We start from the raw sequence: 24406 nt of genomic DNA, 5'->3' as shown, positions 1-24406 counted from the left end.
CACACACACACACACGCACACACACACACACACACACACCTCCTAGGAGCAGGACAGAAGAGGAAGAAGAAGAGGAGGAGGAGAAAAAGGAGGAGACCTTGTAGTCATTAATGACACATACTATAGCTGAATGTCTAATACAGTATGCTAAAATTGGGGGATAGGACAAATGTTCTCAGCTTGCCTGTGGTTATGAGTGTAGATTTGTCAAAACCCACAAAATTCTATACTAGAATATGAATTATACTATAAGTAAGGGCAGAAGGGAAAAAAACCCACAGAGAGGGTCCGGGCGGTGGCGCTAAAGGTAAGGTGCCTGCCTTGCCTGCGCTAGCCTTGGACGGACCGCAGTTCGATCCCCCAGCATCCCATATGGTCCCCCAAGCCAGGAGCAACTTCTGAGCACATAGCCAGGAGTAACCCCTGTGCATTACCGGGTGTGGCCCAAAAACCAAAAAAAACAAACAAAAAAAAAAAAACAAAAAACCCCACAGAGACCTCAAATACATCTATAATCAAGACCTCCTTTCTATCAGCCTATGTCAAATGTGAAGAAAAAAGTGCTGTCCTGGACTATGGTGGTTTATATAGGAATAGTGAGAGATATCCAGAAGACTTTTTGTTTCAAGAATGACATCACCGGAGTGGTGGCACTAGAGGTAAGGAGTCTGCCTTGCAAGTGCCAGCCTAGAACGGATGGTGGTTCAATTCCCCTGGCATCCCATACGGTCCCCCCAAGCCAGGAGCGATTTCTGAGCGCATAGCCAGGAGTAACCCCTGAGCGTGACTGGGTGTGGCCCAAAACAAAACAAAAATGACATCAAAGCAACAAATATGGCCTTAATTTTGTTACACATAACAATCTTATAGACCAAAGCGATAGTAGAGTGGGGTAGGGCACTTGCTTTACACATGGCCAAACTGGACTCAATTTTCAGCACCATATATGATTCTTTAAAACCCACCAGGAGTGATCCCTGAGCACAGTCAGAAGTAAATGCTGAGCACTCACTGCTGGGTGTGGCCCCAAAACAAAACAAAATCTTACTTTTGTCACTTAAATTTTTATCAACTTTTCCTGTCTTTTAATGGTTATTTTATTTTATTTTTTTGAGGGGGTCACACCCAGTGATGCTCAGGAGTTACTCCTGGCTCAGAAGTCAGTCCTAGCAGACTCAGAGGACCAAATGGGATGCCAGGATTCAAACCAGGGTCCATCCTATGTAGGCCACATGCAAGGCAAACACCTTACCGTTGTGCTATCACTCAGCCCTTAATGGTTATTTTAGAAATGGTTACATGCTTGTGGATCTAAGCAAGTAGAGCATTTGTCTTGCACATGGCTGACCTGGGCTCAATCCCCTAAATCCCAAATTGTTGCCCAAGCCTGCCAGGAATAATTTCTGAGCCCTAACCTCTTCCAGGTATGGCTAAAAATAAGGGGGGGTTGTATATTATTTTAGGGGCCACCATTAGAATAAGCAGGATAATCAGGATAATCATGTATTTCCCAAGAGAGAGAGAGAGCGCGCGCGCGCACACACACACACACACACACACACACACACACACACACATTTACACTGGGCTGTCCAGTCTCCAATGACAGAACAATTGCTTAAAAGCCCAAAATTCATTTCAACAGACCATCAGATATTACATGAAAAAAATGAGTCACTGAACCACTGAACATCACTGAAAGTATGGCTGCTTTCTTCCTCACCTGAGTTTATTGTTTATTGTCTTTCCATGACCTATCTAGGCATCTTAGTCTCCTTATTTGTAGAGTCACATCTAAATTTTTATCAAAAAATATTTTGGGGAATGGGACTGGAGCAATAGCACAGTGGTAGGGCGTTTGCCTTGCACACGTCCAATCCAGGACGAACCCAGGTTCTTTTCCTGGCATTCCAATTTCTGAGCACAGAGCCAGGAGTAACCCCTGAGTGCCACCAGGTGTGGCCCAAAATAAATAAATAAATAAATTGGGGGGAGGCATACATGCCATTGGTCAGGGCTTACTCTTGGCTCTGTGCTCAAGGGTCACTCCTGGTGGTACTTGGGAGACCATATGAAATGTTGGGAATCAAACTCCAGGTTGGCCACATGCAAGGCAAGCATCTTTCCTGCTGTACTATCCCTCTGGTCCTTATCCAAATGGTTTTGTTTTGTTTGAGGGCCTCACATAGTGATGCTCAGGGGTTTCTCCTGGCCCTGTGCTCAGGAATTACTTCTAAGAGTTCTGGGGAATCATATGAGATGCTGGGGTTCAAACTCAGGATTAGCCATATGCAAGGCAAAACTATACTCATGGGACTGTCTCAAGATGGTCCCTACCCAACATTTACCTATCCTAATTACTATCTTTTTCTCAAAAGTTGGTTGCAAGTGTTTCTCACTTGCTCTTCAAATGTACTCTCCCCCTGCCCTCACTCTAGAGAAAACAACTCATCCAAGCACTAGGAAACTGGGATGAGCCACTGGCAGGTAGGGGTGGGGGAACACTCTAATGCCCAGGGTCTCCATGAAAGTCACAAGAAAGCAGAAAGACACAGCCATGTTGGGGGTAGCACAAGGTCTTCTGGTCAGAGTCTCCACAGAGCCAAAGGAAGTGGGACTGGACACAAAGTCATAACTGCTCTAGCTCAGGTGCCTGCATTCTGAGAGGAAATGATCTGAGCATGGTGGCTACGGTTCTTCACATGCCACCCCCAACAGGCCCATGCAGACACTTGTCCACCCTGATTCCCATGGAGAGGGTGACACCCCTATTTCTTTGCTTTTCCTCCTGAGCCACAGCCACTCACCTCCAGGAATTTCTGTAAGATGTGCATGTCAGGGTTCACTTCCTGCATCACAAGAGCCTGTACCATTTCATCTAAGGCCTTGAGGGTCTGTTGAGCAAGGAGAATATGGCAAGGTTGCACTGGTTCAGCCAGTACAGCACCTCAGCTTCACTCCTTCAGCTTCTCCTCAGTCTCCTCAGCTGCCTCCTTAGAGCAGCAGTTGGGGGGTTGACCTGGCAACCATGCTCCTTGAAAGGGGTCTCCCTGCACCGAGGCCTGTCCAAACTATAGGCCCAGCAGTGAAACACAGGCCCTGGGTCAAGCGCTCCACCAATGACAGAACCCGTGTGTGTGTGAGTCAGGGCCAGAAGGGGGTCTACCCATAAGTGATTTGTTTTCTTAGAATAAGGGAACTTCTGTTTGTGAAACTGAATGTGTCTGTCAGTCATTCCATCTATCAGAGGGCTGTCCATCCCTTCCTCAGGCAGAGGATGTCATGAAATGTGTGTCTGAGTGTGGAGCAATGGGCCTCCCTGTGGGAGACAGATGAAGTGAAGGGGCCCCTGTGGGACTCCCGAGACATGGTGGGAGGAAAGGGGAGCACCCAAGGCTGAGAGGAAGGTCTCCAAAGAGGATTTGTTCCCTGGGTGTCAGAAGGGGTACAAGAGGAGCTTACTTGATTGTAGAGGAATATACTGTTCTTCTGCTCTTCTTCTTGGTATATACCGTGCATGATGAGTGGCAGAGAGAACACTCTCAGGATGGCAGCCCTCACCAGGTCCAGTCTCTGGGAAATATAGAATGGAGGATGTACCTGGCTGTGGGCAGACATGAGGGAAAGATGAAACGAGCACTTTAAGAAGCTTATAAGAGGTTGAGTCTTGCTTCTAAAACCTTAGCAAAGAGCCAACTCTGCTGCCCTCTGAGGCATAAGAGCCAGAAGAGGCCAGAGTGCACAGAAACTTCCCAGTAGTCTCAATGCCAGGGAAGGAGACTGCTAGCTCTCCGGGGGGAGGCGTCTCCACTCTAAAATCCTAAAAGTGGCATTTCTAATAGACTTTGGGGAATATCCTAGACCTCTGGATGCTGGCAACCCTGGGGCCTGATCATCTTAACTCCCAAATAAAGGCCAGTGTAACTATGGCCCCAAAGTTCTTAGCCTCAAGTGCCACAGAGACTCAGCCAAGACAGGACCTCAGGGATACAATGCAGACCATGGCTTGCTGAAGAATGGTGCTGTTCAAGCTTTCTGTGGGCTCTTCAAGGATTATTGTCTAGAAGGGCCAAAAAGAAACAAGACTTTCTCTTAGAAAGACAGACCTTGGGGCCTTCTGGAGCAGCATTTGTCCCAGTCAATCCCTGGATCCCTGACTAACTCACTCCCAGGAGAGTCGGGCCCTTTCTCACCTCAATTTTTGAGGCCAAAATAACTTTGGGAATGTACTTGTTTATATTGTCTTGGGACATGGCGTGGACAGCACTGCTCAAGGTCTCCACAGCCCTCAGGAACTTCAGCTTGTTGGGGTTGGACTAGGAGTGAGGAACAGAGAGAACAGGGCTGTCATCTCCAAGACTTGCCTGGAGCCTGCTTCTTCCACATGGTGACCTGGCCCTGGCAAAACTAACAACTAGGCCCTTCAGCCTAATTGACAGCAGGCAGATATTTGGGGTTCTGAGTCAGGGCACTTGTCACCTAATAAAGCAAGCACTCTCATTTTGTTCTATTTTCCTCCTTGCTATTAAACTGTTCCGGTGCCTTGCATGTGCCCAAGAGAGGTTCAATCCTCAGAGATATCAGGAGTGATCTCTCAGTATAAGCCCCAAGCACTGCTGAGTCTGGCTCCCTACATCCAGAAAACAACAAAAACACATTCCAGAGAAACTTGCCTTACCTCAATCTCTTGGTCTATACATTCCAGAATGAACTGAAGGGCTTCTTTTTCAGGTTCGTCCAGCCCTGCAGAGGGAGGGCGTCTGTAGGAGATGGGCTGATGGGGTGGAAGGAAGGGAAAGGCAGAGCCCCGCTCTTGGCCAGAAAGGCTAGAGAATTGCCATCTCTAGTATCCATTTGTCCAGGGTCAGGGCCAGGACAGACCCTAGAAGCCCATATAAAAGGGCAATAGGAAGAATAGGAGATTAAGCAAGAAAAAAGCAATTGGGAAGAGAGAGTCTGGGGGTCAAATTGATTGTATTGTCCCTAGAAGAAATTTGCGATTCTTGAGGATGAACAAGTTTGACACCCAAGCCAGCCCAGAGCCTCCTTACCCATGGGGGTCTCCCAGAGCAGGGTACAGATATAGACACAGATATAGAGAGGAACAAGACTTAGGACAGGCAGTTCCAGGGCCAGAGAGAGAGCACAGCGGTAGGGTGTTTGCCTTGCACACAGCTGATCTAGGACAGGACAGTAGTTCAAATCTTGACATTCCATTAGTTCCCTGTGCTTGCCAGGGACAGTTTCTGAGCACAGAACCAGGAGTAACCCCTGAGCACTGCTGAGTGTGACCCAAAAACCAAAAAAAGAAAAAGAAAAAAAAGAAAGAGCAGGCAGTTCTGCCCCTAACGAAACAACAAAGCAAGAGAAGGAGACAGGGGGTACTGGAACTGAAACCACACAAGTGATCAGCCTTTGTCATTGCCTGGCACACGGCAGAGCTTGGGGCAAGGTAGGTGCTCCAATGATGAGTGGAGGACACTCAACTGCCTGAGGGCAAAGCCCTCTTGAGCTCAACTTTCCCACTTGTCTTCTTCCCAAGAGTGTAGGGAAGGCGCTGTCTTGAGCAATTCATTCCTACCCCAGATCTTTGTTCCCCCTTTGTTTAACTGTTATGGGGCCACTTCCAGGTCACCAGGGCTACACTTGAAAATGCTGGAGGTGGTTATGAGGGTTGAGGTACGATAATGGACCCAGGGCCTTGCACATGCATGATAAGTGTTCTATTCTTTTTTTTTTTTTTTTTTAATGTGGAACGCTTCACAAATTTGTGTGTCATCCTTGCACAGGGGCCATGCTAATCTTCTCTGTATTGTTCCAATTTTAGTATATGTGCTGCCGAAGCGAGCACAAGTGTTTTATTCTTTGAGATACCCCTCTGCCCCCAGTTGAGTCCCCTTCGCCTGGAGATGATAGTCAGTTCTATTATGGGGTATGAAAACATTAATTCCAAAGGATAAGTGTGCCCTGGTCTCACAGCAGCATGAACTGCCATAGTTAAAACATGAAATTAACAAATGGTGAAAACTATGCTGTGTCCATATACTCAGTGGAATACTATTTGACCCTTTAAAAGGATAAAATGGTCAAAGAACTAGTGGCAGGATTAAGGTGTTTTCTTTGCACACAAAAGACCCCTGGTCAATCCCTGAAACCACATCTGGTTCCGATTCCAGCCAGGTCTCATTCCTAATCTGAGCATAGATTAGTCAGGATCATGGAGTGTGGAGGGTGTGGGGAGAAAGGGAGCTGAAACCAGAAGTGAAGACTTTGTTCCTGAGAAAATGAAGGACTGAGGAGCAATTTCTGAGGAAGAAGGGACAGGTTTAAGCTGGAGGTAAATTAGGAGTCCCAGGACTGGAGCAATAGCACAGCAGGAAGAGCACTTGCCTTGCACATCCCTGACCTCAATTTGATCTCTGGGAGTGATTTCTGAGTGCAGAGTCAAAAGTAACCCCTGAGCATCATCAGGTGTGACCAAAAACATAAAACAAAAACATAAAACTAAAATAAAGGTTGGGTGTCCAACTTGATGCTGCTATCTCTGAGGTGTCTGCTGGACATGGATATGGGGCCTAGGGAAAGGCTTGGGATTCAGGGCTAGGAGCTGGGACCCCGAAGTGCAAATCATGCAGACATGGTATAGGAAGGTTGCCTTTGACTCTAAGGTGCCATCAGCTGCACTGTTAACTCAGCCCTGAACAGGCCTGCTGCCCACCCCGCCCATCCAGGCTGCCCCCCACACTCTAGGACAAGGGTCTCAAACTCAATTTACCTGGGGGCCGCAGGAGGCAAAGTCGGGGTGATCCTTGAGTGCAAAGTCAGTAGTAAGCCTTGAGCATGGAGGGTGTGACCCAAACAACTAAAACAAAACAAAACAAAACAAAACAAAAAAAGATTCCTCTAGGGCAGGGCCACACAATGTTGTACGGAGGGCCGTTTGCGGCCCGAGGGCCATGAGTTTGAGACCCCTGCTAGGCTGTGCCAAGACACAGGTGTGAGGGGACCCAGCCAGCTATAAGCACACAGGCCCTGATCCAAGGACATGCAGGAACTGCTGGCCAGTTTGTCACCTGAGAAACAGGACCTGATGCTCACCTGTCAGGTTAGGTCCAAGATGGTTTGAGAAGGTTACGTGGACATTTTTCCTCTTGGGAGACTGAGAAGTTGTCAGCATGTCCGGGGCACAGCAGCCAGGCTGGGCCTGGGGGGAGTCCTACCTAGGGTTGAGGCCATTGATGGGCCAGAAAAGCCACTCTACAGCCCCCAGCCAGGACCCCTGCTCATTTCCTTTCCCCTGGAGGGCCCCAGTTTCTGGCCTGCCCTAAGGAACCCCATAGGGGTTCTGGCCAAGAGGGAGATTTCAGACTCATGAGGTGTGCTCCTATGTTCCTACATCTCATCACTAAGATACTGTCCCCTTGTATCCTGGTCTTCCTTCTCCTCCCCCAGTTCACAATCCTATTCTGCCTTGAGCAGGGGAAGTAAGAGCCCCCCAAAGGTGACCCCTTCTACTACTTAAAAACAGGAAGAAATTTCCTTCTGACCTACTAGTCTCAGCAGCCAGCCCTGTGGGCCCCACAATGGGCGTCCCATTTCCGGGGCGCTCTGGAGAACCTCACTGATGGTGGGCCAGCTTCTCTGGTGTCACCTTTCTGTCCATGAGCCCCATGTATCTTGCTGTGAGGTGCCACCACTCCCCCCACCCCCCCTCCCGACAGGCTGCCCCTTAGGAACTCGATGAAGGTCTTGGCCTAGTTCATCACAATCGTCTGGAACACAGAACCATGTGCCCATTATCCTCAGTTTTGGTCAATAGTATCTAAGTCTGAGGCTGGACAGCCGCCCCTGCTTCATAATCTCCCCTCCCAGGCCAACTCACCCAAATGGAGGAGTCCACCTCTCAACGGACACCCACCCCAGCAGACACACAACCCAGAGTCCCTTGGGCAGGTCTGGAGACTTGAGCCCCTGCAGCTTCTCTCACTTCCTTCACTGCTGAGAGGGGCATCAGGCAGACTCCCTTTCACTGACATATCCATGGATCCATGGAGCCTCTGAGCTGCTTACAGGCCTCTCCTGGCCAATTGTGAGCCCTGGGTCCTCTAGTGAGAAGAGAGACCCCATAAGTGCCCCACCAGAGTTGACAGGGACAGGGAACTATGAACATCCCTTCCCCACCAACCAGCCTGGAAGTGGTTCACTGCTCATGAGACCCCATTCTGTGCTGGCAAGGCCCCAGATCAGCCTCCACCACATGGACTCTGGCCATCTCCCTGATCCCAAAGTCCCAGCTGCTTCTGGAAGATTTGGAGCTCCTTGGAGAGCTGAGGGGCCCTCTCAACCACCCACACTGGCCCACAAAACACCACTGGAAAGCTAGCCCAGCAGGTCCCACAGAACAGACTTTATTGAAGGTTTGACTCAAACCCGCAGTTCCTGCTCCGGGCAGAGTATGGCCACTGTACTGCGCCAGGCCAGGACCAATAAGTTAATACAAAGGGTGCTTGATTGGGGGTTCCAGGCAGCTCCTGGCTCAGCCTAATGAGCTCTTGGTTCCAAAGTGGGCAATGGGAAAGAATGTGCTGGTCACTGGGGAGGAGCTTAGTGACAAACTGCCTATGTCCAGCAATCAAAGTAGGGCTCACCATGGGGCGGGGGACCCATGGTGGGGACTGTGGGATGATGTGGTGGGGGACAGGTGCAGATGACTGTCTTTCTCCTCATGCATTTCTCAGGGCCTGAGGTTTCCTCATGGGAACTCTGCCTCTTGGGGTTCAGACGAAGGTCATCCTGGCAACCCCTCTGCTCTGCTCCCCAGAGTCAGTCCTGACCTCAAGCTGGTGGGGGTTTCTCCTTGAAAGGGGTCCTCTGGGACAGCAGTGCAGGCTGTGCCCCAAGTGAGAAGACCTGCCTCCTCCAGGGCTTGCCTTTCCCTGAATCCATGTCTCAGAGCCCCCAGGACTCAGAGCAGCAAACTGTACCCCTTTTCTGGGGAAAAAGTGGTGTCCAGCAGATGAAGATGATGATGATGAGGCGTTTCCAGACAATGAGAAAAAGACATGACAGGGAGGCCAGACTTCACATCTTCATGCCCAGAGAAGTGGCCAAAGGGGGGAAGCCTTCAGCACCCCTCAAGCTAGGTGACCCACAGTCCCGGTTAGTCCAATGCAGAGAGCAGGCCAGGCAGTCAACGATGAAACTTACAGGACTGGTGGGGGAGTTGGGAGACAGGGCAGGACAGGACAGGGATAGGATCTGTGGCGGGACATTCCAGCATCCTGGTGCTATGTACACTCGGCTGTGCATCACAGAGCACAGGGGGAAGGTGGGAATGTCCCCAGCCAGGGAACAGGGTGCCAAGGCCCTGGGCTATTCTCGGGGGACTTTCACAGAAGCAGGGGATAGGGATCCAGGAAGCCCCTTTAGCATCCTCTCTGCTTCCCATAGTCCTGAACTCAGGAAGTCTGTGGTCCACTGTCATACTGCAAAACATGGAGGACATCATAGACACCCTCAGTTCAGGGCATCACAAGGGAAACTGATAAAAAAATAAACATCAAAAAAAGTCTCGGCTCCAGGCGATCGACCGGCGACTGGGACATGGGAGCTGAGGAAGGCACCTGGGGTGGGGTCTTGAGCCCCGAGAGTCTCTGGGCAGACAGCCACAGTTAAGTCACACCTGGCTGATGATTTCTCCATTCTCAGGCACAAAGACCTGCACTGGGGCACCGTCGGGCGATCTGCGCAGCACACACACGGCGGGCACCTACAGGGCCAGGAAGAGACAGATGAGAGTTAGATAAGCAGACCCACTCTATGGAGCTCAGGACAGGACATGGGCCTTGGAATAACTGCATGGCTGACCCGGCTCTATATCTGCCACCACCAAAAACATATATGAGCCCCACAAGCTGTAGCCACAGTATAAGGAAAATAACACCAACATAAGTGTCATGACTACCTTCTGATCCTGTGCAGCCCTGAGTCCCTGCCACCCTCTCCCTACATTTTCCCCCTGCCTTCTCTGGGAGTAGACAGTGTCCCCAACCCCACCTTTCCCGCTTTCTCAGGCTGACTTTTCTTTTTTTTTTTTTTTTTTTTTTTTGTTTTTTTTTTTGGTTTTTGGGCCACACCCGGTAATGCTCAGGGGTTACTCCTGGCTATGCGCTCAGAAGTTGCTCCTGGCTTGGGGGACCATATGGGACGCCGGGGGATCGAACTGTGGTCCGTCCAAGGCTAGCGCAGGCAAGGCAGGCACCTTACCTCTTGCGCCACCGCCCGGCCCCTCAGGCTGACTTTTCACCCCTTTCCCTGCCTGGCAGGTTGGGGTGGGCTGGGCCTGGGCAGGTCCAAACTGGCAGGAAGCAAGCTGGCTGGGTGGGGCCAGAGTTATGCCAGCTGCAGCTGTGGGCGGACAGGGCAGGCAGCTGTGCCTATCAGGAACCTCAGGTCTCAAAGGAGCTGCCTGTGGTAACTTGGGAGACACCAAGCAGGGAGAGAGGAAAGGGGGAGATTCATGGGTCCTGATCACTCCTACACGGCTACGGGAAACAGATCCTGGGCAGACCATGCAATTAGCACTTCCTGGGGGTCACCCAGACCCTTTACACCCACCCCAGTGGCCCTGTGAGGGAGGATCATAGCTGTTCTATCTGATGACGATGACGAAGAGGATCGTTGGCCAGATGCTATCCCAGTGGTCTAACCTTGGGAATGGGGCCTTTTGCAGAATATTGAGCTGCTTGATATTTAGGGTCTCCAAGAAGGGGCTGGGGCTCAAGAGATAGAGTAGGCACCTTGCCCATGTGTGGCCCTGGACTGGATCCTTGGCAACCAGCACAAACCTCTGAAGCCCACAAGGTGTGGCCTCCTAGACCAGGGGGAGTGGTCCCCAGGAGTTGGAACAGAAAAGGGGTTCAGAGAAGGCCTGAGTGGTCTGCAAACACTCAGCTTCTCCTTCCTGGGCCCTCATGTTGTGGGGGGTGGGGGGATAGGTGAGCTGGATTGAACTTTTGTTGATGAACAGAAGCTTATGTGCACTGAGGAGTACCCATAAATCATGTGGGGAATCTGGGCTGCTGCTGGAGGGTGGACGTCAGGGGGTACCCCACAGAGCCCAGAGGAAATGGATTTCTGCTTCTGTTCTTCCCTGGAGCTGCAGGAATCTCTACTTCCTGGCCTGCCCAACTCCAGCCCAGCTGTACCTGTGCTCGGGGTCCCAGAGCTCGGCTTATTGGCAGGCTTCGCATGCGGAAGGCCCCTTGGCGGTCCAACGAGTGTGGCCGGGCACTCCGGAGCCGTGCCCTCTCATGCCAGGACTCCAGCTCTTTGGACACGGCAGCTTTGCTGAGCCGGGCAGTGGGGGTGTCCTTTAGTGAGGGTGTCCGCACCAGGCGGCCTGGAGCCGGCACCAGGCGTCGGAAATGCAGGCCTGCAGCCACCGCCTCCTCCTCGTAGACCCAGCCTGGGGCAGCCCGGCCCAGCTCCCAGTCACTGGGGGCCAGCAGGTGGCCCTCAGAGGCTGCCACCAGCATGTAGCGCCCAGCCGGGAGGTACCCAGGGGGCAGCAGTTTTGGGTGATGGCTGCCAGCTGGGCCCCAGGCCACACGCTGGCGCAGGTGCTCAGGTGGGGACAGCGGCCGCAGGAAAGAGATGTCGGGGCTACTGCTGCCGGGGGATGTAGGGTGTGAGATGCTGGACACATCTGAGCCACTGTCCTCCGAGCAGGAGTGACAGGCGGGGGTCAGCGAGGGCTGGGCCTGCGGGAAGCAGGAGTCGGGCACTGTCACGGTGTAGTGTGTGGGCCGTCGGCGTGGGAAGGCGCTGCGGCCCCGACCCTCAGCACCAGCCCGGAGAGACTCTATCCTGGGAAGAGAAGAGGAGCCAGGGTGAGACAGGGGACCTTGCCCGGCATGCACAGCTCAGCCCAGTGAGGATTTTAGCATACAAGTCCTGCACTCATGACCATAGTGCCTCAGTGACTCAGCACCAGCAGATTGAGCCCCTGAGCATTGCCACACAGGACCCCCCCCCCCAAAAAAAAAAACTCCCAAGGCAAGGTGCTTGTAGGCTGGGAAGTGAGGGGGGTGGAAGAGTCAGGGGATAATGTGTGACATTGGTGGAGTACTGAATACCTAAAATAACTATATTATGAGCAACTTCGTAAATCATACTGTTTAAATAAAGTTTCAAACAGAAAAATAATGCGTTTTTTTGGATAGGATAATAAAACGAAGAAGAATTGGTGCAGCCCTTAGGGTCAGAGCAGTAGCAGAGTGGGTAGGGCATTTGCTTTGCATACAACTGATCCAGGTTCAATCCCTGGAATCCCATATGGTACCTTGAGTCTGCCAGGAATGATTTCTGAGTGTAGAGCACAAGGTATTGCTGGGTGTGGCTCAAAAACACATACAAAAATCCTAAGGCTGGGCCCGAGCGGTAGCGCAAGCGATAAGGCCTCTGCCTTGCGTGAGCTAGCCTAGGATGGATTTGGTTTGATCCCCAGACTCCCATATGGTCCCCCAAGCCAGGAGCAATTTCTGAGCACATAGCCAGGAGTAACTCCTGAACATCACCGGGTATGGCAGAAAAACTAAAAAAAAAAAAAAAAAAAAAAATCCTAAGGCAAAAGCAAAGGTTTGGCCCTCAAAAGAGGGGTGCGAGGGAATCAAATTTAGCCATTGCCTTCAGACAGTCTCAGTCTAAGACTGCCAGCATCTTAACCTGATGCCACCAGAGCTGGGACACTGAAACCTCCTGTCAGAGATGTCCCCCACTCCATGTCAATCCATGATGCAGGGGTCCCAAATTGTTTAATACAGATGGGCTCTGCCCACAACCTGGGACTCCAAACCAGGCATAGCCTTAATGGCCCCCAGACCTGCTGGCAGAGCAGTACTGTAACCAGTATTGCCAGTATGCCCTTCAGGTCACAGATCACCCCAGGTATCCCCAAAAATGTACTGACCAGGATACTAGAGGCTATGCCTAGGAAAAGGAGCTACACGCTTTGTGCAGGACACAACTAGAGTCTTTGGAAAGAGTTACACAAGCAGTTTGCCTCTGTGAGTTTTTGTGGAAGGATTCCACATGATCTGCTCCATAGGCTAGAAGCTGCTCTCTTCTAAACAGAAGATCCATTCTTGGTGTGCAGGTTCTCGTTTGGTGCTATTTGGGAGCTGCTACCAAACCAGCTCTCAAAGATCAAACCCAAGGCCTCAGATGTTCAAGGCCAGTGTCTGCCATGAAGAGTCCCCAGGACCCCAAAATGTAAGTTCTCAACAGTGGTCCTTCTACCTCGGTCAAGGAGGAGACTGGAAACTCTGGGAGAGGCAGAAGGGGTGCCTCTGCCAAGCACTTACCTCAGGGACTGCGACTGGCCCCTCCTGTCCAGCATCTCAGGGGTGGCTGGGGCACTGGTGCGACCAGGTCGCTGCACGGGGCCACCACTGCTAGGGACCACATGGTAGGCAGCAGGTGGTTCCAGCAGCCACAGCTGGGTAGGCTTGGGCCCGTCCTGCGGGGTAGTGGCCGGGCTGCTGCACAGGATTGGAGATGGTTTAGAAGCAAGTATTTACACTTAGGGGTTCACAGTGTGTGTAGGGGGACCCCAAGTTAGGGGTGCAGACACTTCCAGAGCTGGCACCTCCAGGCTCAGCTGAAGAGGGGGTGGCTCTCCTGCCTTGCCCAGCCTGGGGTAGCCCCTTGACACTGTGCCTTTCCTCCCCCACCTCATGTCCTCTCCCAGACCTACCTGGATTCGCTGCTGGGCTCTGAACACTTCCTGGGCTTCTCATAGGGCTGGTCCAGGCTACTCTCCTTCCAGGGGTGGTTCTGGATGGGGGCACGCTCCAGGATGCCCAGCTCAGACCCCACCAGCTGCAGTCCCTCAAGGCTCTGGGGTGGAACAGGCCGAGAGGGCGGGGCTGGGGACTCTGGGGGAGGTTTTGGCTCCTCTGTTGGAGTAAAAGAAACCTGTGAGGGCAGTGGCTGGGGAACCAGCCCAACCAGAACTGTCCTGGCCTGCACCAGGTTCTTCTCCCGGCAGGGCGCCAGCTCCCAAGTCTGTCCCTTCTCCTGGGGCACTTCCTCCCCACCCAGCCCTTCTCAGACCTGCCTCCTTCAGGAAGGTCTCCCTCCAGCTTCCTCTCTGTGGCCCACATCTAACATTCCCCCTTATTTGTTTGTTTGTTTATTGTTTGGGGCCACACTCAGTGGTACTCAGGGGTTAATCCTGGCGCTATGCTCAGGAATTATTCCTGGCAGATTAGGGGGCCATATAGGATGCTGGGGATTGAGCCTGGGTCATCTGCATACTAGGAAAACACCCTCCCACTGTGCTATCACACCAGCCTCACATTTTGCCCTTTTTTTTTTTTTTTTTTTTTTTAAGTTTTTGGGCCACACCCAGCGATGCTCAGGGGTTACTCCTGGCTGTCTGCTCAGAAATAGCTCCTGGCAGGCACGGGGGACCATATGGGACACCGGGATTCGAACCAACCACCTTTTGGTCCTGGATCGGCTGCTTGCAAGGCAAATGCCGCTGTGCTATCTCTCCGGGCCCACATTTTGCCCTTTTCATTCTAACCAGGTGGCTCCTAAATTGATTTGGCTTTTACTGCTCCCTTCCCAGAAAAATCACTCTACCCAATGAAAAAACCTGCCTTCTTTAGTGGGCAAAGAGAAAGTGCCCCCCCAGCACCTCAGGGTATTGGTGCCCCCCTGTATGATGCCCCCCAGCAGTCAAGGACCCACTTTGGGAAAGACTGTTCTGACCTTCACCCCAGGCACATGCTGCAGCTAACCCCTGCACCTGTTTTTCCTGTTCACCTGTGCCCACTGCCCTACTTCTGCACAGACCGAGGCCCTTCCCTGGGCAGGCCGCACCACCTCCTGACCCGCTTTGTGCCCCAGCACCCTGAGGGTTGTAACCAGTCTCTGAATCTAGTTTCTGTTCCCACCTCCTGCCACTCTCACGAAGCTCCGCACTCAGCGGCCAGATGGTGCTTTGGCCCCGGCAGGTGCATCCTAAAATCAAATCCCAGGGCAAAGGCAGGGATAGGAGCCCTGCTGGACCCACCTGCCTCTTCCCTGCCAAACTGACTGAGCCTCTAGCATGGAAAGAGGGTCCACAGTCATCAGCCTCTCCTCCACCACTAGGCATAGTAGTGAATGAAGCATAGAAAGTGCAACAAGGAGGGGCACTGATGTCTTCACTGCCCACAATCTCTACTCCTGTCCATAATCCTCCTCAGCCAGCCCTGCCACAGCCCCTTCCTGTAGCAAGAACCCTGACTGCGAGGGCCCCAGTCCGCTCTCACCTTCCTCTAGGAGAAGCCCGTCTGACAGGGAGCTATCGTCTGAGGCACTGAGTTCTGGGAAAACAAAGGGAAAGGAGAAGGTAAGCAGGCTGGCCAGAGACTGCAGAATCAGCAGCATGTGGCAGTCAGGCTGGCCCGGCTTCTGTTTCCATCCCTGATCAGTTTCAAATCACCACATCTTCCTGGGCTGTGACTTCATGTGGGAGTAGAGGAGAACCAGTGCACAGGAGTGAACAGACAGAAAAGCTGATTGTTTTTTGTTTTTCTACCATACCTGAAGTTTCTTAGGGGCTATTCCTGGCTCTGTGCTCAGGATAGATCCTTGGTGGTGCTTACAATTCAAACCAGGATCAGCCAAATGCAAGATAAGTGCCATAACCCCTGTACTATTTAGATCTCTGACCTCAGAAAATTTTATTTTAGGCCTGGCTTTCCACTTATCTTTGCAAGTCTGAATAAGTAATTTTGATGCCCTGTGCCTTGATTTCCCAATCTTTGCAACAACAACAAAAAAAATCTGGGCTTTCTCTGGCAGGGTTTCCTGGTGAGGGAGGGAAAGGCAACAAACCATTTTGCAAGACCTATGGAATGAAAAGGTTTGTTCCAGACTTTTCTAGTCTTCTGATATGATATACACAACTCAATGTAGGGATCCCAAATCTCCAGGGAGATGTTTGGGGCAAAGAGCTGTAGTATATATTTTAAGCATGAGATTCCCAGTTCTATGTGTGCACCCCCTTTCACTCAGCATAACAGGAATGACCCCCAGCACTGAGCTGGGAGTAACTTCTGAGCATAACCAAGTGTGACCCAAATAACAAAACCAAACCAAAAAATAAATGAAAAGGATCCCAAATCTGGAAAGCCCTACATTGAGGGTATAGCAGAGGGCACTGGTGTCTTGAAGCTCAGAGACCAATTCAAATGAGGATCTGGCCAGCTGGAGAGAAGTTCTTTCATGGTTGACAGGGGATATGCCTGTCAGCAAGAGGCAACTTGCTTTTGCCATTGCCCTTGGATGTGCTGAAACTTTCAGCTCTTGGTCTAAGTCTCAGGTGATCTGGATGGAGCCCACAGAGCACTCCCAAGTGTGTCCAAGAACCACGGGAAGAAAACTGAAGTGCTGGTCTGGTCTCATGCCAGCAACAGCAATTCCTGCAACTCATCAAAGGCCTAGGAGGTAAATGCTATCTTCAGCTCCACGCAACAGAGGAGGCAATCGAGTTGGGTCAGTAACAGGGTCGATCCACCAAAGGAACTGAGTCAGGAACCCCGCCCAGACAGTCTGACCGTAGTCTGGCTCTTAACCACAACCTTCACCTACTTTCTTGCTGGCGAGCAGTGAGCATATAGGTTGTTAGCCAGAAGGGGGTAAGGAAAGTCAACACCTGCAGCCATCTTTACAGCCTTTCCAAAAGGAGTTGACAAACTACAAGTTCATGTGCCAACTCCAGTTAGCTGGCTGCTTTTAGTTTTTGTTGTAGCTTTATTTGGGGTTTGGGGGTGCAAACCCAGCAGTGCTCAGGGTTTAATCCTGGTTCTATGCTTCAGTAACCATGTGGGTGTAAAGGACTACTTTGTCTTGAATGGGCTGTTTTATTTTATATATAAAGCTTTATTGAAACACAGCTATGGTTGGGTTGTTTTTCTTAAGAAAAATAAGAGGAGCTATTTATTTTGGTTTGAGCAGTGCTCAGGGTGTATTACTGGTTCTGCACTCCAAGATCATTCCTAGTAGGACTTAGGGGAACATATAGGGTTCCAGGGATTGAATCCGGGTCAGGTGCATGTAAGGCAAGTTCCTTACCATGGTACTACAGCTCCAGTTTCTCTGAGTTTGTTTACATAACATTTGCATTGTTCTCACACCAATGCCTAATTCTGATAAGGACCCACTCAATGGTCCTAAACCTACCATGTCGATTGATAGGCCTTTTACTGAATTTGTCAACTTTAGCTCTACCATTAAAATAAAATTCAAAAACATTCCTCAAAGCAGTTCGTAAGCACCAAGCATTCTGCCCAGGGACCTAAGCAGATAGACTCACAGCAGTTGTGTTCTTGCTAGCCTTGCTCCAGGGTTCCCCAGCAGAGATATTCTCCTATCCTTTCCCTGCCTCTGATCTTTCACAAAAATCAGGTGAATAAAGATTTCTATTTTTCATAAATGCTACTGTAAGCTCAGAACCTTGACCCAGCAATGTAGCCTATGCTTGGTTCTGAATGTGTGGTCTAAAAAGAAATGTCCCTCCTGCCCTACCTATCATAAAAAAAAAAACAACAACAATTTCAAGTTTCATTAGGGAAAAGCAATGCAGAGAGTGAGATTGTCAGGGCCAGAATGATAGAACAGTAATTTGGTACTACTGGGTGTGACCCCACACCAAAATAAACAGTTACACACACACACACACACACACACACACACACACACACACACACACACACACCACCCAGAGCTAGAGAGATACTACTATGAATACTACTCACTGTAGTGAGGGCTATAGTGAAATACTACTCTAGCCTTGCACTTGGTTAACCCAGGTTCAATCCCCAGCACCCCCAAGCCCTCCCAGGAGTAAACACTGAACAGAGATTCAGCAATATGCCCTGAGCACCACAGGATATGGGCAAAAGCCAAAAAAAAAAAAAAAAAAAAAAACACTTTTTTTAAGTTTTACATTCCTAAACGCTCCACTTTCACCCTTTTTGGCTCATCCATACCGGATAGAGCAAAAACTAGTCATTCCCAGAAATGTCCTGCAGACATTTCTCCCTGCAGCCTTGCTAAAGGCAATTCATTAGATGCATTCCAAGCAGCTATTCCTGACCGGCACTGCTTCCCAGGCACTGTTCCCCAAGCTTGTTGTGGTTCAACACCCACCCTTACCGGCCTCCTGCAGCTGACAGGTGGAGACTATCACTGGCCTCAAGGGCCCTTGTGTGGAAACTGGTCAAATGGCCTCCTTCCTTTTTCTTCCTTTAAGTCTATTTGTTTTCTTTCTTTTTGGTAAATTCAAAACACCTTTAGGGACCAATTATTAATCCTGCTTCATTTCCTGCTCACCATGTGCACAGCTGGGCTGTGGAGCCCGGAACAGGACTGAACTGTCAGTTGTGCCTTCCGCCTGTTGAGCTACAGGCAGGACCTCAGGCCCCTGCTCAGCCAGAACCAGCAGGAACCAGCCTGGCCTATGAGCAGGGTCGCTCTGGTAGGGAAAAGAGAAACTCAACCACCATGCAGGGCTCCCCACTCTCCCAGCTGAGAACCTCAACTCCTGACCCACGTCACAGCATTTCACTCAAGTTCCAGGCATGCCCTGACCTGTCTCCCCCCTCAAGCACCATAAGTGGACATCGAGGCTGCAGGCTTGGGTGAGAGAGGAGTTCCCCTCACTTGTCATAGACACAGAGCATAGAATCCTTTGGGACTTCCACCCACATCGACAGCTGTCATCAAGGGCAGACCCAGTCTGGGGATCCTGGTGGGAGTTGTGGGGGACAGGCTAGAGACTGTGGGAAGCCCTGGGCTGAGTGGACTCCACCCCAGTGGGTGCTAGCTGGGCCTCCCTCCTCGCTCCTCTCTGAGGAGGAGTCCACAGCTCTAAATAGGTCACTGTGTGCCAGCCCTGAGCAGAGGTACTGAGTCCAGATTAACCTATATGTAGCCGAGTGGGTCAGGGTGAAGGAAACCTGGCCCAGGCCACCCCATCCAGGCACATCCATTCCAACTGTACCCCTCCCGACCACCTGGGTCTCGGCCCAAGAACTGAGCAGAAACACCACTAGGACAGGGAAGGGTTAAGGGATGACAGGGTGCAGTGCTGATGTTGCTGGGACCCAACACCGTTTACAGCTGTGAGCCCCAACAACCTGGTGTGGAGCAGCCATGTCCCAAGGCTCTTATACTCACTTCAGCTGAGACATGGGGGACCCTAGGGGCCAAGAGGGTGGGCCGGGGCTGGAAGCTGGATAACCCCAAGGATTTGGGGGTTGGTTTATGTTTGTGGGTCACACCCAGTGGTCTTCATTCACGGGCCACTCCCTAGCTTAGCAGGGGTGGGGCAGAAGATGTGGTGCTGGGATGGAACCATGGCCTCCCTTGTTCTAGCCTGCTGGGCCGGCTCTCAGGTGCTGAGAAGAACCACAGGCCCTGACTGACTAAGCCCAAAGGGGCAGGCCTTTCCGCCTCCCCCACCTGAGGAAAGTGGAGTCTAGTGTTTGGCCTAGAGTGTGGAAACGAGGGTGACCCGGATAAACAAACAGGTATGTGGGGCAGCCCGAAGCAGGAACAGGATTGGTACCCACTCAGTGTCTATGCTGAGGTTCATCTGTATGGGTGGGTAGAGGGGGTGGAGGTTCTTCTGCACCCAGGATGGGCAGCGGGGAGGCGGGTTCGAGTCTCACCTGCGACTGGTGGGCGGCGGGGATCAGCAGGCTCGCTGTTGCGCCTCCGCTCGCCCACACGCCTTTGCAACTCCCGCAGTTTCCGCTCCTCCTGCAGCGCCACCTGCTTGCGTTGGCGCCGTGCCTGGCGACCCAGACTCTCCTCCCGGCTTAGCCTCCGTGCTGCCTCAGCGATCTGCTGCTGCAGGGCCAGCTCCTGCTCCAGGCCACCAAGGGGGTCCTGTGGGATGCTCAGAGTCAGGGGGCCGGGCAGGGGCCTTGGGCAGCAGAGGATGGAGAAGACAGACGTCCCAGGGAGCCAAGCCAGGCAGGACCGGAGCCCACAGGGGACACTTTCCCTCCTGACGCCAAGGGTGAGCAACCCCTGGCTTGTGCTCTTCAGCTCTGGGTCCCCCCATAGGGGTGCAGGAGGCTGGGCAAGGGAGCCGTGAACCCCTCACCTCTCTGTGCAGTGCACTCTCGTCCAGCTTGTAGACAGCTCCGATGCGCCGACGAACCTTAGGGACCTTTTCCCCTTGTTTGAGGGGATACTCGGCGGGCATCACTCCGGTCAGCTCCTGCGATGGACACAGGGTCAAGCCAGGCCCCTTCACTTCCACCAGCCAAGGTCTGACTAGGGAATCTTTCCAGTTTCCCACAACCCCTCAGTTTTCCTTTACGCCTCTTCCAATCAAGTAGAAGAGACCCAACCTGATCCGGATCGAATTCCCGACGCCCAAGGTCCTTCTTGACCTGCCCCATCACCTCTCACCCACTCACCGAGGTCCTGTACCCTGTCCCCCACCCGGGTGCCCAGGGAACCAGAAGCCTGTGCCGTCCAGAATTTCCTTGGAGAGCGACCCCCCACTCCCAGTGTGTGGGGCTGAGAGGACCCCTAACCCCTCCTCTCACCGCTTCCCTCAGGCAAAGTCTCCGCAGCTCCTCCAGGCAGGCCTCCAGGCGCTCCTCAAGGGCCCTCTGCTTCTTGCGCACAGCCTGTGTCAGCTCCTTCATGGGGGACACAGGGCTGTCGGGGCCTGGGAACAACAACAGACGCTCAGGGAAGGCCTCACTCAGAAACTAGTCTTGGGGCCTAAGCCAGGGCAGATAGGGTGCTTGGCCTTGCATGCAGCCCCCCCAATTTAAAGCCCACCAGGAATGATTCTTTTTCTTAAAAACTTTATTGATTGATTGATTGATTGGTTAGTTGGTTGGTTTTGGGGCCACATTCTGCGGTGCTCAGGGGTTACTCCTGGCTCTACGTTCAGAAATCGCCCCTGGCAGGGGCTGGAGTGGTGGCGCAAGTGGTAGGGCATTTGCTTTGCACGCGCAAACCTAGGGTGGACTGCAGTTTGATCCCCCAGCATCCCAAGCCAGGACCAATTTCTGAGACCCTGAGCATCATCGGGTGTGGCCCAAAAAGAAAAAAAAGAATTGCACATAGCAGGCTGGAAGACCATATGGGATGCCAGGAATGCAAGGCAAATGCCCTACGCTGTGCTCTCTCTCCAGCCCCAGGAATGATCCTTGAACAGAGTCAGAAGTAAGCTCTGAGGACCCGGAGAGATAGCACAGCAGCGTTTGCCTTGCAAGCAGCCGATCCAGGACCAAAGGTGGTTGGTTCGAATCCCAGTGTCCCTTATGGTCCCCCGTGCCTACCAGGAGCTATTTCTGAGCAGACAGCCAGGAGTAACCCCTGAGCACCACCAGGTGTGACAAAACAAAAACAAAAACAAAAACAAAAACAAAAAAAAGGAAGTAAGCTCTGAGCACTGTGAGGAGTAGCCCCAAACAAAACAAAACAAAAACCTGTATTTGTCTTACTTTGAGGGACCACTTTCCTACCCCCAGAGGTGTTCAGGCTGACTCCCAGCACTGTGCCTGGGGTGGACCCTGACAGTGCTCCTGCATGTAAAGTATAGTCCATTCAGAGTCATCTCTGTGGCCTTGGATGCTTCCAGAACACCCCTAATGAACACACCTGGTCAAACATGCATGCAGGAATACACATAGGCATAAACATATATGCTTTGCACACCCACTCACACACACCTAGACACAGATTTCATACACATAGGAATAAATATTTCAGTATATACTTTACACACACATGACCACACATGATCAGATGCATTCTCAGATATGCACACAAGAGTGCACTATGCATCATTTGCATACACATGATTAAATGCTCATGTACTTTTACATGCACATAGGAATTGCACACACAAATATTTACACTTGTGTGTGACATGCAAGCACATATTACACACATGCTCATATTCTCATCAAGTATACATCAACTCAGTCACATACATACACATGATCACTCATACATGCAGATATCATACTCCCACATGATCACACATTCTCAGATGCATACGTGATCATCACAGGCTCATACACACACACAGCCACACACTGCCCAGAGTACAGTCCAGTCACAGCCACAAACATCAGCCTGAAACATTAGCCCAGAAGGTCTCCTGCCCCTTCCCACCCCCCTATAGCTGACTTCCCTTCTCCTATTCCCTTTACCCTTTCTTCTCTCTCACCCCCACACTCACACCTTGTATCCAGCCTACACCAGAGTAGGTGTAGGCCCTTCACACACTGATCAGGTAAGATCTTTCAACTTAGCCAACACTGGCCAGAGTGAATAAGGCAGATCCCCACCAGGGCAGCTTGACTCTGCAGTTCAAAGGCTCTAGCAGGAAGTAAACATCACAGCCATGGGGCCAAGCCCTTCTACATCATCCTGCCCCCTCCCCTGCCTTCCCAACCCCTCTCAGCCACCCAGCTTCAGGTAGTGGCATAGCCCTGGCCAGCCTGAGGGATTCCCCTGCACTCACCAGACTGCAGGATGATGCCGCTGTCACTGTCGCTGACCTCATCCTTACTCTCCATGGTGAGTCTGGGGAGGCGGGACCAAGACCCAACCCTGGCTTCCACAGGACACGTAGGAGGCCTGGCACTTCCCCAGCTGTTGGGGAACAATAACAAAAAGCGAGCGGTGAGCCCCTAGGATCCATGAAGCTTGGGCTAAGAGGTTCCAACACAAGGGAGGGAGAGCCAGACACTCTCAGGACTATGGGGGGCATTGGCAAGAGAAGGCTCCAAGACTCCCCAACTCAGCCTCCTAGGGCTTCAGGCTCCAGTGGGGTGACCCACAGGACAGAGCAGAGCAGGAGGAGAATGTCCCAGGGCTCAGTCAGGATGACCCTTATCAGGGATAAGGGTCCTTACCTTAAAGGGACCCTTTCAGGGATGACCCTTATCCATCCAAGAACCTGGGCCAGCAACACTCCCAAAGCAAGGAAGACCCTCAGCGAAAGGCATGTGGGCACCTTACAGCTCAGAGTGTTTTTGCTGCTCTTAGGCCCAGGGTTCTGTGGGCAACAGGCAGAAAACTGCCCAGACTAAGGGCCTCTCCTGCTCTGGGGCCTCCAGTGAAACCCAGGACCCTTCACAGGAGCGTCTACCTGAAGCCCTGTACTTTACATTCCACAGCCAAGGAAGAGACAGAGCTGAGTGTCAGGACAGCAGGACAGGAAAGGTGCCTCCTGTTGTAGCCCCATGGAGTCCCAGAACTTAGGCAACTCCATCTGAAACATCTAACACCAGCAGCCACCCAGCGGGTCCTTGAGGCCCAGGCCAGCTAGAAGCAGGGGTGGGAAGGGCAGTGAAGGAAGGAACCAACACCTCCCCTCTGACTCAGCCGCATTGAGCAACAGTCCAAAAGTCCTTCGAGTTTCTGTCTGGAGCTTATCCTACTCCTGGGGGCTCAGAGCAGCAGACAGGACTTGAATAGGGCGGGAGGAGTGCAGCTCCAGACAAAATAAGTTCCCAATGGCACCCCTGTATCTGTGACCCAAAGCAGAGTCCCGGGCAAATACCACCTGCCAGGGCATACCTAAACTTTTAGGGGGGCTCAGCCCACCAGATGTATCCTCAGATTTTCCTGGTGGGGAAAACTGAAATTACCCCCACGGGGTTCCTCAAAAGGCCCGCTATGGATGCCTTTTTCCCCTGCATGGATGGTTGAGGAATTTCCAAAGAGATACTTGGCATTACATTTTTGGTCATTATTTGGCTTCTCTCCTTTGTAAATTTCAGGCAAAATTGTGGCCTCTATCAAATAATTTGGCTCAGAAATTTCAGCACCAAAGATTACTAAGAGAACCCTTTTTCTTGATAATATTTAGAACCTATAAGTTAAGACTATGTTTTTTCTCTTTTTCAAGTATGTCCTTGCAGCTACAGTTTCTGGTGGTCAGGGCAAAGCCAGAGAGCAGACCCCTGGGCTATTGGCTCCTTCCTTTACTTGACCCCAAAAACAATAGAGTCCAGCCCAGGAAGATCAAGTTTCTAGATATTTCCTACTTCTCCCTAATCCTGATTTTGCATTTGAAGTAAGCTTGCAAAGAGTTGCCTTGAGTTGTGACCTTCTCCTTCTGTACCTTAGAATTTTTACAGGCACACCCATAGCTTAGGTATAGTTACTGTTGTATTTTGCTTTGTGATTATTCTTCACCTGTGACTGGCTTACCCCTATAAAACCCCGCTTGAAAAATAAACTTGTCGCACTCCTGCCAGAAATACATGTTGACCCCACATTCTCTGTGTGTGATTTCATTATTTTATATTTCATATTTTGCCATCCGTGCAACCCACTCTCCATAAAGTGAATTCACCGA

The 24406-nt window shown here is 51.5% G+C and overlaps 1 protein-coding gene and 1 non-coding gene across 2 annotated transcripts; both read right to left on the bottom strand.

Moving 5' to 3' along the window:
* Positions 1–5744: 5744 nt before the first annotated feature.
* LOC126005705 (U6 spliceosomal RNA) lies at positions 5745–5851 on the bottom strand. Its single transcript, XR_007494744.1, has one exon. It is a non-coding gene; the product is annotated as a U6 spliceosomal RNA (small nuclear RNA).
* Positions 5852–9676: 3825 nt separating this feature from the next.
* INAVA (innate immunity activator) lies at positions 9677–22616 on the bottom strand. The gene is made up of 10 exons (XM_049770673.1): positions 22562–22616; positions 20622–20746; positions 20171–20287; positions 19738–19950; positions 16595–16619; positions 15324–15377; positions 13757–13958; positions 13365–13541; positions 11208–11868; positions 9677–9769 (listed from the first exon to the last, which is right to left on the bottom strand). The coding sequence occupies exons 1-10, from the start codon at positions 22614–22616 to the stop codon at positions 9677–9679; spliced, it is 1722 nt and encodes a 573-aa protein (XP_049626630.1).
* Between the last annotated feature and the right edge of the window lie 1790 nt (positions 22617–24406).

This window comes from Suncus etruscus, chromosome 3, assembly GCF_024139225.1.
Source record: "Suncus etruscus isolate mSunEtr1 chromosome 3, mSunEtr1.pri.cur, whole genome shotgun sequence".
Taxonomy (NCBI): domain Eukaryota; kingdom Metazoa; phylum Chordata; class Mammalia; order Eulipotyphla; family Soricidae; genus Suncus; species Suncus etruscus.
Note: the sequence above shows the minus strand (reverse complement) of the source record. Positions and strands in the feature narration are given on the sequence as shown.